The sequence below is a fragment of the Grammomys surdaster genome, unplaced genomic scaffold (genome assembly GCF_004785775.1).
Source record: "Grammomys surdaster isolate TR1022 unplaced genomic scaffold, NIH_TR_1.0 67, whole genome shotgun sequence".
NCBI lineage: Eukaryota > Metazoa > Chordata > Mammalia > Rodentia > Muridae > Grammomys > Grammomys surdaster.
The window spans coordinates 7,982,962-8,000,362 of NW_021604569.1; the positions used below are offsets into that span (position 1 = coordinate 7,982,962).

General features: G+C 38.2%; 1 protein-coding gene across 5 annotated transcripts in view; it reads left to right on the plus strand.

Moving 5' to 3' along the window:
- Ehbp1 (EH domain binding protein 1) overlaps positions 1–17,401 on the plus strand; it is a 269,903-nt gene that overhangs the window by 88,495 nt on the left and 164,007 nt on the right. For all 5 annotated transcript variants that reach the window (XR_003712756.1, XM_028778114.1, XM_028778121.1 and 2 more), the window contains exon 5: positions 17,114–17,295. Coding sequence is in view for 4 of the 5 variants with exons in the window: in XM_028778114.1 (XP_028633947.1) it covers positions 17,114–17,295 (182 nt within the window). In the remaining variant the exon portion in view is untranslated. The remainder of the gene's footprint in view (positions 1–17,113; positions 17,296–17,401) is intronic.

A 17,401-nucleotide genomic window follows, 5' to 3' on the forward strand; every position in this document is an offset into this window, starting at 1 on the left:
GAGTGTAGGTAAAGCCTGTGAGTGTGAGTGTAGGTAAAGCCTGTGAGGGACATTTTGGGCTCACTTTCCCCTCAGGCATTTCTGCTGTCTCCTTGCATAAAAAGTTCAGTAGAAATAGATTAGATTTACAATAATCACATACAGTAATTATTGTACAGTCAGAAATATGGATGTGGCTCCCTTCTGCAGGTCAGTGCCGTTTGCTGAAGAGCTTCAAGGACTAATTTTTTAAAAATGTTTATGCATGTGTTTGTTTGTGTGTCCATATGGACATCTGTGTGGAAGTCAGAGGACAACTTGGGAAAGTTGGTTCTTTTTTTCTACTGTGTGAGATTCTGGGATTTAACTCAAGTCTTCAGAAAAGCCAAGCACAGCAGCACACCCTAGTCATCCTAGTGCAGGAGGGTAAAGACAGACAGACAGACCTGGAAACTGCTGACCCTTCAGTCTAGTCTCCGAGCTCCAGGTCTAGACAGAGACCTTGTCTCCAAACTCAGGCAAACTACATAAAGAATGGTTGAGGAAGACACTCAGCAATCACCTCTGGCTTCCACCACACATATACACATTTGTACACACTCCTGCACATGCATGAACATACACGAAAATAAGGAGGGGAGGTAAATGATGAGCTGCTAGATCAGCTCTTCTCTGCGGGGAAGATGGTACTTGAATTCATGTACCGAGATGCCACATATATGCCAAGAGTCTTAGAGCTCTCCTCTGTAGCAGTGAGCCAGCAGCTGAGATGGCTGTGGAGCTTGATGTGCCAGTTCCTTCGGGATTAGGGCTGTCTGACCCATGGTTATTCTCATTTGATGAGTCTATTCTGCTACCTGAGCTGAGCCTCCTGCTTCAGCTTGCTCTGGTCTGCTTCTGCCACCACTTCCCCAGCAGATTAACTGCAGATTCCCATTGTGTTTCCTGTTTTCAGGCTGCCAGGATAGCTCCTTTTCAGACACTGGTTCTCTCAAGGCTATGCCTAGTCCCTGCTAAATGACAGAAGGGAGAAATTGGGCATCCTGCCCAGTGCTGACCAGAATCTCTGCTGTGCTGAAATCTGTAGCTGATTTGGAGTCTAGTGAGGTCTCTGAGCTTATCTTGAGGGTGAGCCTGCCTGTCTTTCCCCCAGGACCTCCTGAGTTCCCTGTTGGTGGTGATTTCTGCCTCTGCCTTTGCTCTGGGAAGGCAAGCAGTGAGCTGTGTAGTTTGGCATCTCTCAGGTTGTCACACATATTTCTCTCTGCAGCTTTTGTGTATCTTGTAACCTTGGAAACTTTAGTGAGTCTTCTCTTGTTATTTTGAGTCATACACAGGCAGCTTCGGGTCTAGCATCTCATCCAGAAGTTATACATTCTTAATTTTTGGTACAAAAAATGTTTTTATTCCACAAGTAACGGCTCTTTTGTAAAATGTCTATTACTGTCCACAATTCCCATCCTGTGTTATGTGCTATTTACTTTATCAAATATCTCTTAGCATGCTCAGCTTGGGTAGTAATTCTTGATCTGATACTTCAGTAGTGTGAACTGTCTTTTTTTTTTCTTTCTTGGTAGCTGGATGTGATGTACTGGCTGGTGTGTGATGTGTGATGGAGCTGCTGTAAGGGTCTCTCAGTCAGTACTGGTGTTCAGATGTGGTAGATGCGATGGAGTCTCAGGTTGTTGGTGTGCCTATGCCTCTAGGTGGTGAACTTGGCAACTGTTTTTCAATGTTTCCCCGTTCCTAGGGAGGATGATATTGTTAGAATAAACTGTGAATCTGATAAGACTTTTATAGGTAAAGTGAGATAAGACCTTGGCCCCATCTGATAAATTTCACAGTGGTTCCTTTCTTCCCTTATTAGCACAAGATGAATCTTCTCAGATGTTAGTACTTGAAGGTAACACTTAAAAGGACTTGGATGGTTACTTATAGATGGGCCCTTCTGGCACTTTAATTTGCAGATTTGACCATACCTAGCCTCTAGCAGTTCCTCAATTACAGCTGGATTTTCCTGTCTTAACTCTGATTTCCAAGGAGGTTTGTGCTTCATTGTTAACAGGCCTTTTATCTGCTTGTCTAGCTGCACAATTTTGTGGGCATTAGTTTGCCCTATAATGTATATAATGTTTTGAATGTATCTAAGACTTGATACTTTTTGGCTTATTTGTTCAGCTTTTCACTTTTATAAAGACAGAGTAGTGATTTTGAAGTTCTTTACATGTTGAACTAGACTAGAAGTCTGATTAGTTCTTCAATAAGAAAAAGCATGTTTAGAAATTATGATGGACAAACCAAGAAAATACTAAATATCTTAGCAACAACATAGCAAGCGGAAACTTAAAGAGCTCTAAAACTCTTTTACCACAAATGACCCAAATAGGTAAGGGGCAAAAAGGCACAAAAGTGGAAATGCAGATGGAGCATAAGAGTAAATTCAAAAGTCACAGATATCAGATAAATGCTTTCTTACAGCAGAGTAAGTATTGAACAAAAAAAAAGAAACACAACAGTGCTCTGATGAATGTGGTTAATGAGGCTAGCATTGTTATATGCACAAGGCTACGTATAGACTAGTTTAATTTCCTTGGAAAAGCAATTTAGTGGTATTTTAAAGTGACCAGATTGGTTTTTTATGTTTGTGTGTGCATGCACACACACATGCGGAGCTTAGAGGACATCCTCAAGCATCAGTCCTTGCTTCTGCCCGAGACAGAGTCCCTCCCTTGTCCCAGCATACGCCAGACTAACTGAATGCCTGGAATTCTTCTAACTCTTCCAGATTGGCAGGCAGCAGAGAGGGTGTGAGGGGGGGGGGAGAGATGAATTTTGGGCTTGTCTAGAACATTTGAAATCCAAAACCCACTCCCAGTGACATACTTCCTCCAACAAGGCCACACCTTCTAATCCATGTACAGTAACACCACTCCCTATGACCAAACATAGGCCAAATCTATGGGGCTTTGGGGGACATTCTTATTCAAACCACCACAGATGTGTACTATTCTGCCCGGATTTATGTGAGTCTGAGAATCCACATGGAATCTTTATACTTGTGCATCAGGTGCTTTACCCACTGAGCCGTCTCCTCAGCCCTCTAATAATAATAATAATAATAATAATAATAATAGTAATAATAGTAATAATAGTAATAATAACAGTAGTAGTAGTAGTATTAGTAGTAATACAATAATAATTTTCTTCTGGGCCTGGAGAGATGGCTGCGTAGTTAAGAACACTAACTATTCTTCCAGAGGATCCAGGTTTGATTCCTAGCACCCACATGGTTACTCATAACTGTCTGTAATTTCAAATCTAGGGCATCTGACATCCTCCTGTGGCCTCCACAGGCATCAGGGGCACATGTGCTACAACGGACATACATACAGTCAAAACACCTATACATAATACATAGAACATAAATGCAATTTTTTTAAAATCTCAGTTCTAAAATCTGCTCTAAGAAAAAGAGAGTCCCAAAATATTTTGGTTATAAAAATATTCAGCACAGCTTCATTTTTGAGTAGCAAATTGGAAGTAACTTTATGTAAAATAATAAGAAAGTTATAAAATTTATGATGTAGCCATATTATGCAGAATAATATGTGTCATCTAGACAGGCTTATTAAGTTAGAATGTTAAATTATAATAATAGGACTTTACAAATAGTACCTATAAAAAGTAGAGGAAAATATATCAAAACAACTATGGTTTTACTTAGGTAATAAAGTTTGAGTGTTTCCTTTTGTATTTTTTTTGTTTTTTGAGACAGGGTTTCTCTGTGTAGCTCTGGCTGTCCTGGAACTCACTCTGTAGACCAGGCTGGCCTCAAACTCAGAAATCCGCCTGCCTCTGCCTCCCAAGTGCTGGGATTAAAGGCGTGTGCCACCACCGCCCGGCTATTTACAGTTTTCTATAGTGAATTTTATACAATCAAAAGGTATAATATTTGAAGCATTATTACTCTCCTAGACTTCTAGAAGATGAGACATAGATATGTATGAAACTAGAGGAGGGAAGATAAGTCCAGATGCTGAGGTGTAGATCCAGTGGGAGGGGAGGAGACAGAAGAATCCAAATTCTAGAGAGTGTTAGCAGTTAGAGCCATTTAGTTTTGTGAGTCCTGAGATCAAGAGACTGATTCAGTGAGATGAAGAACCATGGGAAGAAGTCACTAAGGGATAAAGATGAGCTCTAGTGGACTGTGTTGTATTTATGAAACATGAAGTAGTCATTCTTGAGTGCTTAGACATGGAGCTTAGAGATAGTTCTGTTATGGAGACCTAGAAGTCAGTATCAACATATGCTTTTCAGTTCTGGCCATAAAATCCTCAAGAACTGTTCTTTCTGCAAACTCGAGGTGATTATATTTCTCTCTTCCTACATCTAATGAAGACTTTTAAAACCTGCTAATTTACTTTCATAAGGTTAAGCAAGTGCATACGGTTGTGCATGGGGACCTTGGCTGTTTTCATTAGCATCACAGGGGAGGAGGCCTTCAGTCAGACACTGCAGGAGCACTGCTGTAGTAGACTCGACACCAGGGCCTCCTCTTTTTCCAAACATGGACAGCCTGTTTAGACCTCTGACTAAATACTTTGACTTGTATTTTATGAATACCTAGAGTTTCCCTTTGAGAGGTGGAGGGTTTTTATTTAGACATGTTTTTAGAGGAAAGCTAGATTTGATTTTAAAATTGGTGTAGTTTTCTAAATAAGTGTTTATGAGTATATATCTCATCAAGAGGTTTTTTTTTTGATGCTGATTCTTCCTGTTGACACTTTGCTACTAATGTCTCTTCCACCAGAGCATCTGAGTTGGTTATTTTAGCTGATACGGTTTCTAATTAAGTCTTTGTGGTTGAGAGAGCTCCCTGTAGCATGTCTGCTTTAGCATTTAATTGCTCCATGAATTCCAAATTAAATTCTGTAGTGCTTCATCTTGGTCTGCTAGTGAAGCAGAGATCAGCGTGGCCTGAGAAACGTTGTGCTGTGACAGTTTGAGAGACCAGTGTCACAGTTTTAAAGTCAGAACTGTTGCCCTTCTAGATTAAGCATAAAGCTTAGAATGTCATCACAGAGCTAAATAAAAGGACGCCAGACACATAATCTACTAACTTTGAAAATATGGCATTTTCTTGTCTTGATATTGCAGGATACCAAATAATTTTGTTTTAGAAATAACAGCAACTTGAGTTTTTAGGTATGAATCCCAAGTACCAAACGGTTGTCTATTTAATGTAAGATGTTCCTGTATAGGAGAAACAGTTGTCTATTTAATAGATAGGCACACTGTAAGATGTTCCTGTATTGGAGTGGCAGGTTGGAATAAAAAACTGCTCTCATGTCTTCAGTTTCTGCATTGTCTCCTTTGACAATTTTGGTTTTCTAACAAGTAGTGAGAGTGTTTATTCAGGGAATTGAGTGCTCATTCTTTGCACTGTGAAATAATTCATGTACTCATGAGTCAGAGGGCGAGATTATCTAACTCAGAATTTAAATAAAAACAGCATTAATTTAGTTATCTTCTTAAAATGTTCTTCAGAATTCTAGTTGCCTGTCATTTCATTTCTTGGTGCCCTGTTTCAGTAGTACTTAGAACTTAATAGTTCTTGAGAACAGGGGCAAGAATAGACTCAAATATTAGCCAGGGAGAGTCTAGAAGGGTGGATGTTGTAGGTACAGATTTATCCTTATGGTGACATTAATTCTCAAAGGACAGAACAAGGGCACCATAGTATAGTGCTGATGATCACAACTGTGGGTCAGGAGACTAAATACCCAACAACCTCCAGTAGTTGTGTCACTGTGGACAAGTAAACTTTATTATGATGGAAGGTTATCAAAACTCTTAGTTCTGGTTTTAGAAAACTGAAATGAAGTATTTTGCTTTTGTCAGAGGTGCAGTGTTAGAGGGAGGCACTTTGAGCTCTTGGAAAATAGCTTAAAACAGGAATATTATGACAAACAATTTTAAAACTGGTTCTGAAATGACCTTAGACTCTAAAGCATAAATGGACACTAATAACGGAAATGGGTCTAGAGGAACTGCTCCTCACGGCGGTCACATAGAAGGTTCTGTCTACATGAGCTGAGGCGTACTGCTTTTTCCTCTGTATAGAGATTCAGGAAAGGTACAGGATATTCCATAAGATGGAATTTTAGCCTTACTGAATAAAGCTGAGATTCCAGAGTCACAGTAAGGATTAAGTTCCAGCATAGCAGTAATGCGCCACACGGCAAGGTAAGATGTCTGCATGGAGCACTCGCGCTGCATCACAGAGACACAGAACAAGGAGAAGAACTTGGGCTGTGAGGGAGCCCTAAAACATGTAACACTCTTTTCCTGAAATGTAACTCATGAAAGAAACTACTAATAGATACATTGTTGTTATCCAAGTTAGCAATATAGTCTAATGAACAAATTGAACTTAATACTTGCAGGTAAGTAACTAAAATTTTATTTTGTCTCTGATAAAACTTAAACTTTCAGTGAAAATTAGAATTTTAAAAACTTTCTACCTGCCACTTTTAGTTATATAGTTTCTCAATGCTTAAGGGTTTTTCTGATAGAATAGGTGGGAGTATAAAAATATAATTTATTTTTGGTAGAGAATAATGAAATGTTTCAAATATCCGATAGTCTACAGTTTCCCCAAACACCAAAGTATAAGATTGCAAAATTATGAACGAGTGGATAATTCATTCAGTGTGCATTGTAGTACAATGGAATTTTAATGTTACAGGGATTAAAAAGTTCGTTGATAAGGTTTCACATTCTGTGTTACTTTTAGCCTTTAAGAAACCATTATTTGAATTTTGGGATACAACTCCAATATGAAGACTTAAAATGATATGAAGTTTCTAGATATTAGGGTTTTTTTCCCCAACTACTTACCTATGAGTCTTGATTTTCTAAAATCAAGAATACATATCATCACACAGATGGACTATACCAGTAGAGTTGACTTTTCAAATAGACATTAAAGAGATTTTAAAGAGTAAGAAAGATAAATAATATGAAAATATAAAACAAACATTTTTCTCACTAGGTTATTTTATATAGAAAGTATATTTATTTTAAAAACATGCTATCATGAGTTTGTAATTTTAATCACAATTTTTAATTTAAATTTTTTGTTTGTTTGTTTTTGTTTTTTGAGATAGAGTTTCTCTCTGTATAGCCCTGGCTGTCCTGGAACTCACTTTGTAGACCAGGCTGGCCTTGAACTCAGAAATCCGCCTGCCTCTGCCTCCCAAGTGCTGGGATTAAAAGGCATGCGCCACTACTGCCCAGCAATTTAAATTTTTCATACAATATACTTGAATACATTTCTCCTCCCTCAACTCCTCCCAGATCTCCCCCTACCCCCTTTTCCCCACCCAACTTTATGTCCACCTCCTGCATGTGCTCTCTCTCACAAAAACCACCCCCTGGTGTTTGTACTCCTGGGCATGGGTCCTGCCCTGGAGTGTAGTTGATATACTCAAGGACACTTAGAGAAACCTGATGTGCTCCCTGCTGATGAGTGTCAGCTGCAGATAGCTTCATGGCTAGAGTTGGGACCCTGTGTCTATTCCACGGTGTCAGTGCTGGGAGCCTGTTTGCCTTGAACCTGTGCAGGTCTTATTCATGCTGCCCCAATCTCTGGACTCATACGTACATCAGTCCTGTGATTTGACAATATCCTAAGGGTGCTAGACAATTAAAAGTAGAATATTGTTATTTTCACAGTTCTTATTTGTGTTAAAATAAATACTGATAGATTTATCCATCAGTATCTTTTTTAGAGTTCTTGAATCATGTATTTTTGAGACAAAATCCCTTACAAACTATTGATCTAATCTCTCCAGAAAAAGCAGTGGTGAATAGATTGGGTTAATTTTTCTATCAATATGCTGTTCACAAGATATAGTCCTAAAATCAGAGGAGGTTAAATGTCAAACAGAGGACAGAAGCCCATAACAAGGTCTGTGGCTCCTGGTTTGAGAGCATTTTGCTAGATAGTTCACTTCCCTCCTAACTCCTAGCTTCCCGGTCCGTGTTGGTAGCATCTGTTTTCTGCAGAGTGTTTTGTTGTATTTCTCCAGTGTTGGGGTGGGGGTGGGGGGGACGGGGTGTTGATGACTAACTGTTGCACTTTGACCCCACCAATGTGAGTCGGTACAGGGATCCACCCCTATCTCATCCTGTTTATCTTATATCTAATCCTCCTACCATTGCTGACCTAACTGGCATGAACAAACCTCTGCCTAGCTCTACAACTGCTAGTCGGTTACAAACTGCAAGCTACTCTACTATAGGGAACCTTGTATCCCTCTTCCTCTTTTAAGAAGAGGGATGCCTTTGTGAACAGTAGGTACCTTACAGGTATGTGAAATAAAATCTTAAACAGGAGAAAATAATAGTGTAAAATTAATTCAAAACATTTGTAATAAGAAATCATAAGATTACAATCCATTTGTTCACTCAGGAGATATTTGTTGAGCTGTGGTTCTTGAACTAGGATACAGTAATCAACAGATAAACAAAAATGTCTTCTGTCATTGAACAGGGTAGAGAGAATGTGTAAGTAAAATTTGCATGTTTGGAAAGGAAAGTGAAGGAGAGAAAACAGAAGACAAAGTATGTCTACTCAGAGTATAGCTGAAATTTTATGTGTGACACTCAGAAAAGGGCTGGGTCCAGGGAAGCAGATTTGAGAAAAGATCTAACTAAAGGCAAGGAGAACTAGCTACATAATACATTCACGAGGAACACTCCTGGTAAGGGGAGCAGCAATGGTGAGGCCAAGGTAGTGGAGCCGAGAAAATCAGAGGGCAAGGGGAGAGGGAGAAAAGAGAGTAACACTGTAGGAAACAGAGTCCAAGAGCAGAGTCAGGAGCCTGACTGTGTAGGGCTTGCTGATCTTCCTAAGGTGCACTGCGCTGGGTGTGACACTTGGATAAATGAGGGCTGGGATGTGACTTTAAATGCCTTATGTTGGAAATAACTGTAAATAAAGGCAAGGGCAGCAAGACTGGTTCAAAGTTGCATAGATCCATTGTAGACAAATGGCTAGAACCTGCTTGAGAGCTTGTGTGTACTTGGGAAGAGGCGTGGTTCATCGGAAGTGCTCTTCACAGAGTCCACTGGAAGTTTGCCTGCCTCCTGAGCAGCTTTCCTGTCTCTCGCTGGTTGGCTGGTTGGTCTGTCTATTTTTTAATTGGATATCCCAGACCTCACACTAGGACATGCCTGTTGGTTTACTTGTCCTTAGCACATAGGATATAAACAGTTGGGTGCTGCAGGTGAGTTTACATAAACGTGATCTGTTGTAGGTTAACAGCTACATAGGAGTACTTGTTAGGTACTATGTAAGGAACTATGGAACACATGTGTAAAGCGATCACAGACTTGCCCATAAAAATTGACTGGATACATTTTAAAGGATTATAATTAAACCACCATCTGTGATGTGGTACAATTAAATAGTAATCAGTTTTTAAAAGATAAGTAGAACCCATATAGATTGGAAAAGTTTCTGTACATTTTCTGAGTCAATGAACCGGAGACAAAAGTTAGAATATATTTAACCAGAGTAACCAAAAGTATTTCAGATAAAACGTGAGAGAGATAGTTGAAGCAGCACTTAGATAACTACTTATGTATGTGTAGATGTACATGCATGTGTGAGTATAGGTTCAGGATTTTGAAACAAGTTTTCTTACTGTCTTGAAAGTTGCCAATTAACTGGACTGGCTGGCCAGTAGGTCCAGGGATCTGACTGCTTTTGCTTTGGCTTTTGTATATGTGTTCCGGGGATTGCTCTTGGGTCTTCTGGCTTGAAATCTTTACCAACAGAGTTATTTACCCTGCCCCGAGAAACACAGTTTATATTTATTTATTTATTTATTTATTTTATTTTTTTATTTTTTTTGTTTTTCAAGACAGGGTTTCTCTGTGTAGCCCTGGCTGTCCTGGAACTCATTATGTAGACCAGGCTGGCCTGCCTCTGCCTCTCAAGTGCTGGGATTAAAGGTGTGCGCCACCACTGCCGGGCAGAGAAACACAGTTTAAATACAGTATAGGCAAAGTAAAAACTGATCAAAATTTAGGAGTTTAGGTAGAATAAGCACAAAGGAAGTAAGATGAAAAATTCTTTTAAACACCAAAGCAAATCTTTTATTTTTTTCTCTTTTCAAAATTTTCATATTTGTTTTTTATTTTATTTTTTAATTGGATATTTTATTTATTTATATTTCAGATGCCATCCCATTTCCCCTTCCTAGAACCCCCTATCCCATCCCCCCTCCTACTTTTTGCTTTTATACCATTTTAATTACATGCAAGTATTAAGGTCAGTTCTAGGTTGAGGAACTAGCAATACAATAGATGCAAATAGTCAAGGAACAAACAAGACAATAAACAAATAGTCAAAGAATAAGCAAGGCAATAAACAAAGTTCCGTGAACACTCCAGTGATCACTGTTTCTAAGTATTAGGCTAGAACAAAGAAGTAATTTCAGGCAGGAATCCACATCTAGAACAAGGAAGTCAGATGAAAAGTTAACAATGAGTAGAAAGCAATGAGATAGAAGATGCTTGTTCATTAGGGTCAGCAAAGCTGCAAAGACTTGTTAATATGGGAAGGTTAATGACATAGCTTCTAGCAAGAATTGTTTAGGAACAAAGAGAAATGTTGCAGACGAATGTTGATCATGACAAGACATACAAACGTTTATACTTTTTAGAGATGAACATGGAAAAGATTATAAAAAGTTACTGTGAAAGACAGAAGCTTTCACCATTTTTATGGTGCTCATCTCTATGAACAAAATTAAAACCCCAAAGCAACCTAGTAACTCAAGGGAAACTTACTTTACAGAGGGCCGTGATTACAAAGGGGAGATATACAGTAAACATGATGTAGATTAAAGGCCAAAGCTCTCCTTTTCAAGATTGAGAGAGATGTGTGAATGCCCCCTTCATGTACCAGAATAATGCATGAATGACCTCTTCATTTACATAATCAAGAATGGTACTCTAAGGCTTCTAGAGATCATCAAGAAAAAATTATAGTTTGGAAAAATGAAATATATAACTAGTTTTTAAGAATTTAGGATAAAATAGAAACCCGAAGGAAATATATTCTATGATGTTAATAGAGTATTATAAATATTTCCTAGATGTAACACCTAGCTGCAAATTTCATTGCCTTTCTGAATGCAAGAAATTGTTCAATCACAGGTGTTACAAAGTGCATGATTTATGCTAACAACAGAAAGTGCCAAGGATTAAATCTAGAAAAATATGTACAATCCCTGTGTAAAATGATAGAACATTGAAACTTTAAAGATTTGAATAAGTATGTAGGGAGTAATACCTTATTTTAGAGTATTGAAACAGTATTGTGAGGATATCAACTTACCAACATTGATCCGTAGGCTTAATACAGTTTCAATAAAAACCATAATTGGATTTTCCAAAGAATTTGAACATTACGCTAAGTGAGGTACAGGAAAAGATACAATATAGAGACAGAGAGTAGAATATAAGCTGTTAGCTGCTAGGAGGAGCCATAGTTGGAACTGGTTTAGTAAGTACAGCGTGCTGTTGGAGATGATGAGAACGTTCTGGAAGCAGACAGTGGGGAGCGTTATGCATTGTGGAGGTGGGCCAAGATTCAGTACAACATCGTAAAATCTTCAGCAAAGGCAGGGCTCCAGAGGGCCCTGGCAGGCGAGAGGTCTTTCCTGAGGACCTGCTTTTGGTCCCCAGCTCCTGTGGGGTGGCTCCCAACCATCTATAAACTCTAGATCCAAAGGATCAGATGTCCTCTTCTGTCTCCTATGGTCATTACCTTGTACGTATGTACCACATTCACAGTCTGTTCATCAGCAAGATGTGCTTTAGGGGTATACATAGTCAACAGTAGCTTTGGAAAAGAGAGTGCATCTTGAGTTTACTGGCTGCTACTGGAGGAAAGGATGGGAGGGTTGTAATCTGAGAAGGGATATGCAGCCTTTAAGCTAGACATGTGTTTCTTAAGTTAGGTGGTAAGTGAAATTTATTATTTTTATTTATTGAGTTTTTATGTTTTATGCGTTAATGTGTATGATTTATAACTTTAAAACATTCTTTTGCCTTCAGTTTAATTTTAATAATTCCCGCATCATTTTTTCTCTCTCTCTTTTTTCTTTACATCTACTACTGTTGGGTTTGACTTGTTTTTCTAAGACCATGAGATGGTTACTTATTTTGGATCACTCACAGTTTTTAATTGTAAGTGCTCATAGCTGCAATACATAATCCAAAGGTGCCAGTAAGTTGTGCTTTTCATTTGGTTATAGAAATTCTAAAAATTCTTCCCTGATTTCTTTTTTGTCTTACTATTCATTCAGAATTGAGTATTCCATTTCCCATTATTTGTATAATTTCTGTGGTTTCTTTTGCTATTGATTCTACTGTGGTAAGATACAAAAGACTTGGTTTGTGGCCTAAACATGACATATTTTGGAGAAAGTACACCTCTCATTAGATAATTATTCTGTATGTGTCTGATAAATATATTTGTTGTGTGGTCTATATTAACTCTGAAATTTGTTGGCTTTGTGTGGTACATGTATGTGTGTGTGCCAGAGGTTAGTATCAAGTGTCTTCCTCAATTAATGTCTACCTATCTTTTGAGACAAACCTCTTAATGAACTTGGAACTCATCAGTTTAGCTAGGCTGGGTGGTCAGCGAACCCCAGGGGTCCTCTTGTCTCTGTATCCCCTGCACTGGGAGATCAGGCATATCCGACCATGCTCAGTTTTTTGCAGTTCTGAGAATCAAACTCAGGACCTTGGATTTAGCTCCTGAAACTTGTTTTGTGAATCTGCATGACCTGCAAAAAACAAAAGTGGGATATTGGAGCTCCAGTATTTGGTACATATATATTTAGAGTGGTCATACCCTCATGGCAGATTGTTCCCTTTATTAGTATGCCATGGTCTCTTTTATCTTATCAGGCAGGATGTCTACCTTATTATGTAGCACAGAGTATCTGTGCTGGTTTGGTTTTGGCTTCCTTTTACTTTAAGTATATTGATTTTATCTGTTCATACTTTTATATGTCTTTGTCAATGAAGCATGCTTCTTGGAGACAACAAATAGCAGAATCCTTTTTGTTGTTGTTGTTGTTGTTTAATAGAATCAGCTATTGTATCTTTTAATTCTAGAGTTAAGGCTGCTTCCATTGAAATTTATTCTTGATTTGCAGATTCCTATAATTTTGTTGGCTCTTTTCCTAGCTGGTTAGACTAGTTTTGTTTTATTTTTGTTTTTCTCTCCTCTATTCAGGTGAGTAGATTTGCTGATTTTATGAGTTAGACAAGATTGGGTTTTTCCAGTTCATCTCTTTCATCTACTCCCGTTATGAGTTCATTCTTCCCTCTTCCTGTGTGATGGAGACTGTCTCCCTCCTCTGTGTTTAGGATTCCTTTTAAGTAGCTTCTGCAGTGCTAGTTTGGTGAGCATGACTTTCTTTAGTTGATATTTCTTTGGAATACCTTTCTCTGTCAATTTTAAAAGTTAATTTTGTATAATCATCTTAGTGGACAGCCCTTGGCTTTGGGGGTTTTAAATATGCTGCCCCATCCTTTTCCAGCTCTGAGAACGTCTCTTGGAGGTGTGGTGTCACTGTGATGTGAGTTGGTGTATTTCTCTTACAGGTTCTAGTATTGTCTCTCCTTTTGGCTTCATAGTTTTGATATCTTAAATATAGCGTGCAATGGAAAGATCTCTGGTGTTGTCTGTTGGGGTTTAAGTGCCTTGTGCCTGTCCATTTATTTCCCTTATTTTTTCTGCTGTAATTTTATTGAATAATTTTTCTATGCTTTCAGTTTTTATCTCCACTCTCTTCTACTCCACAGATTCTTGGGTTTGTTCTTTAGTTCTGTCCTAGAGTTGTGCTAATATTTTTCAGTATTAATGCCTGACAGTATTTCCTGATCTTGTCCATTTTGATTCCTCTCCCCCTTTTTTCCTCTTGCTTGGACAGGTCTACTGGTGGTGCTCTGGACTGTGTTTTCATTTGAATTTGTTCATTTCCGGTGTTTTTAATCATTTTCTGTCTTTCCCTCCAAAATTGTTTTCTTGCTTTCTCAGCTGTGTTACAGACTTATTTATGTCCTGAGCGGCTTTCTTTAATTGCTTGTGTCTATCATCTTTGAAGTCACTGCCTGTTTCTATAAGCTCAGTCACCAATATCTCTCTGAGAACAGAACACAGACAACTTTTGGATGGACCTCTTGTTTCCTCTCAGCCTGCAGCAAAGCCACACGGTCCTTCCTTCTTTCCAAGGCATCACCTTTCTGTTTTGTTTTGTTTTGTTTCTTTCCTATTGCAGTTTGTGATATTCTACCCTCCTGTCTATCTTTGAAATAGTTTATTCTTGTTTTCTTTGACTCTTCTCATCAGCCATGTAACATACAGAGATGGCTTCTAACCTGTCATCTTTGTCATGAAGATTTTTCTAGGACTTAATTTCTAACATCTTAGTTTTCTGACAAGAACTGCTCAGTCATAAGATGTGCATGAATTCAACTTTAGAAGGCAATGGATACTTGTTCCCTAGGAGGCTCTACAGTGGAAACAGTCAACAGCAGTGCAAATGGTTCTACGCCATGCTTGCTCTTGTTCACCCATTAGGAAGATTTGTCAATAGAGAAAGTGAGACTGAAACTTAGTTACAGAAATAAGTCCTCCTGCCACATTCTGATTTCAACTATAAGTTGCATTTGTTAGAAATGGCAATATATCAGCCTTCAATAAATTGAGAAAAGTTATGAAAGCGAGACTGAGAACTTAATGATCATTTTATTGAACTTCCTTAGGGATCTGAAAATGTGATTTTAGATCATCTAGATCATGATGACCTAACTGGGGGGAGGGACACAAGCCAGGACGAGAAAGGAATAAAGAGTTGAGGGAGGGATGGTAGTATGTGACTGGCTGAGGACTGGCGGTCCCCTGGGCCCAGCTGTAGGATGTGAGGAAGTGGGATCAAGGTCTCTGTTCATTTATTTTGTGTAAGCTCTTTTAGTTGTTTTTTATTGAACAGTATTCAAGAGTTTTGCTTAAGTGTTGTGACAGAATGTGTTTAGAACATAGTATACTGTATTTCCTATTGCTTCAGAGCCACTCACTGCCAATTACCTCAGTAGAAAAACTTTTCCATGTCTTGTTTGCTTTAAAAATAAAACAGTGACATTGATAGAATATCAATCATTAAAAAAAAACTCTATAGCTTAAAAGCAGTATCTTCACATATAGCTTTTTAGAATTATAGAATTTCTAAGCTATATTAATTTCATAGTTTATTACAAAATTAAATTGTTATATTAGGGATCAATGTCATGCTTTTGTGAAACAGAACAAGCATTGAAAATAATAAAGTGACAGTTTGTATGTCATGCTTTTCAACCTGGGGCTTTACATTTTGTATTATATGTAGAAGTTGTTAGCTATTCTAAAGGTACAATAAGAGATTATTGTTCATATCAGTGTAATAAATTGATATTCTCCAACTGTACTTTTTCATTTTGCACATTGTCAGAACCTTGGACCTTAATCTTATCCTTTGATTGACAGTAGCGACCAGGGAAAGAACACTTGTATTGTTAGGGATAGTCACATCTGTTCAACTTGATTCGGTTGAGGGTATTTGCATATTCTTAAGTATTTCTTCTGAGAGGGCTTAACTTCTCAAGTGCTCGATGCATTTTTGAAATTCATTCATAAGGTATCTGCATGCACTAATAGTTCTGTATAATATTGCTGTGCATAATCTGACAGATAAGACCACATTTTAAAATAGGTATTCTTTAGGGAGGTGACATTATATTTTACTTATTTGTTAGGCTGAAATGTTAGGTTTTTGAAAAAGTCTTGTAATGCTTTGATTCAAGTAGGATAGCCTTACTTTAGGCGAATTTACCTCACATAGGACGAATCAAGATTTATTGAACAGTTATACAAAGTTATCCATGATAAAATTTCTTACCGTGGTTGGAAAATTGAATAATTTTGTAGAAAATAATTACAAAACATGAATGACTTTGCTTAGTAACTTTTTATTTTATTGGAACCATTACTGAGGCAGAAGTTTCTTGACTTGCTCAAGAACACATGGTTTGGACATTAAGCCTTAAAGTTACCTTCAATTCCAAGATCAGTTAACCTCAAAAAATCATGGGTAGTATATGTATGATCTTAGTTTACATTATGTAAATTAGCCTATATCTGAATTTCCTCTTGCCAGTAGAACACAATGAAAGATTATCTTATATGTTTTCATGTCTCCAGAATGTACATGGAATCCTACACATGGTTAGTGCCCAGTTATGCACTGCCCTGTTCTCATCAGCCCCCTAGCCCCTTATTGTATAGGAAGCAGTTGTGAAACACAAAGAATTGTTAATGGAATATCAAGTACTTTTGATTGTAAGCAGTCTTCTTTTTGTATAGTTGTGATGAATGGGCACTAGCTGTTTTAAAGAATGTTTTTAGATGCTCTGGGCTCAGTCAGCAGTGTTGCCATGGCCGTGAGTTCTGAGAAACGTTTTCTTCATTGATGTATGTGATCTCAAGGAAAGGAGGGAGGACGAGAATAAGCAAAAAAGGTCCTAGAAAAAAATTATAGGTTCAGCAGGAAAACACCATTTGATTACATTTATTTAATCAAAGAGAAAAAAGCAGTTAAAGATTATTTATGGTGCCCTGCCTATAATAGATCTTTTACTCACACGAATCTTGGAGCCATTCCCAGTTTTCCAGAGGCAGGGTCTTATATAGTTGAGGCTAGCTGTGAATTCTGGATCCTTGGACCTGAACCTACCCTAGTGCAGGGGTTACAGGTGTGAGATCCACGCATGCTATTCACTAGTTTCTGTTTCACATTTTCCTCTAGTATGAATATTTTTGCCTGGGCCATCTCTTTCTGTTTTATTTATTTTTATCTGTTTTACTTAGATATAAAAGCTGTAATAAAAGCTCATCATAATTTTATTATTGCATTACAAGAAGTCTTTAGTGAAGGAAGTTCTTATTTCTTTTTTATTGGCTATAAAATAATTCCAAACTACATAATTATTTTTTATCTTCCAGGAATCCCCTTCTGGTCGGAGGAAAGCTCTTGCCACCAGCAACATTAATATGAAGCAGTACGCAAGCCCCATGCCCACACAAACTGACGTCAAGTTGAAGTTCAAGCCACTGTCTAAGAAAGTTGTGTCTGCTACCCTCCAGTTCTCATTGTCATGCATCTTCCTTCGGGAAGGAAAAGCAACGTAAGTGACTCCCTCCACGTTGGGCTTCTAAACAGCGCAGCTCTTGTCTTAGTGGATGGGTGTAGAGCGAACATCCTGCAGCACGACAGCTCTTCTCGAGATCTCT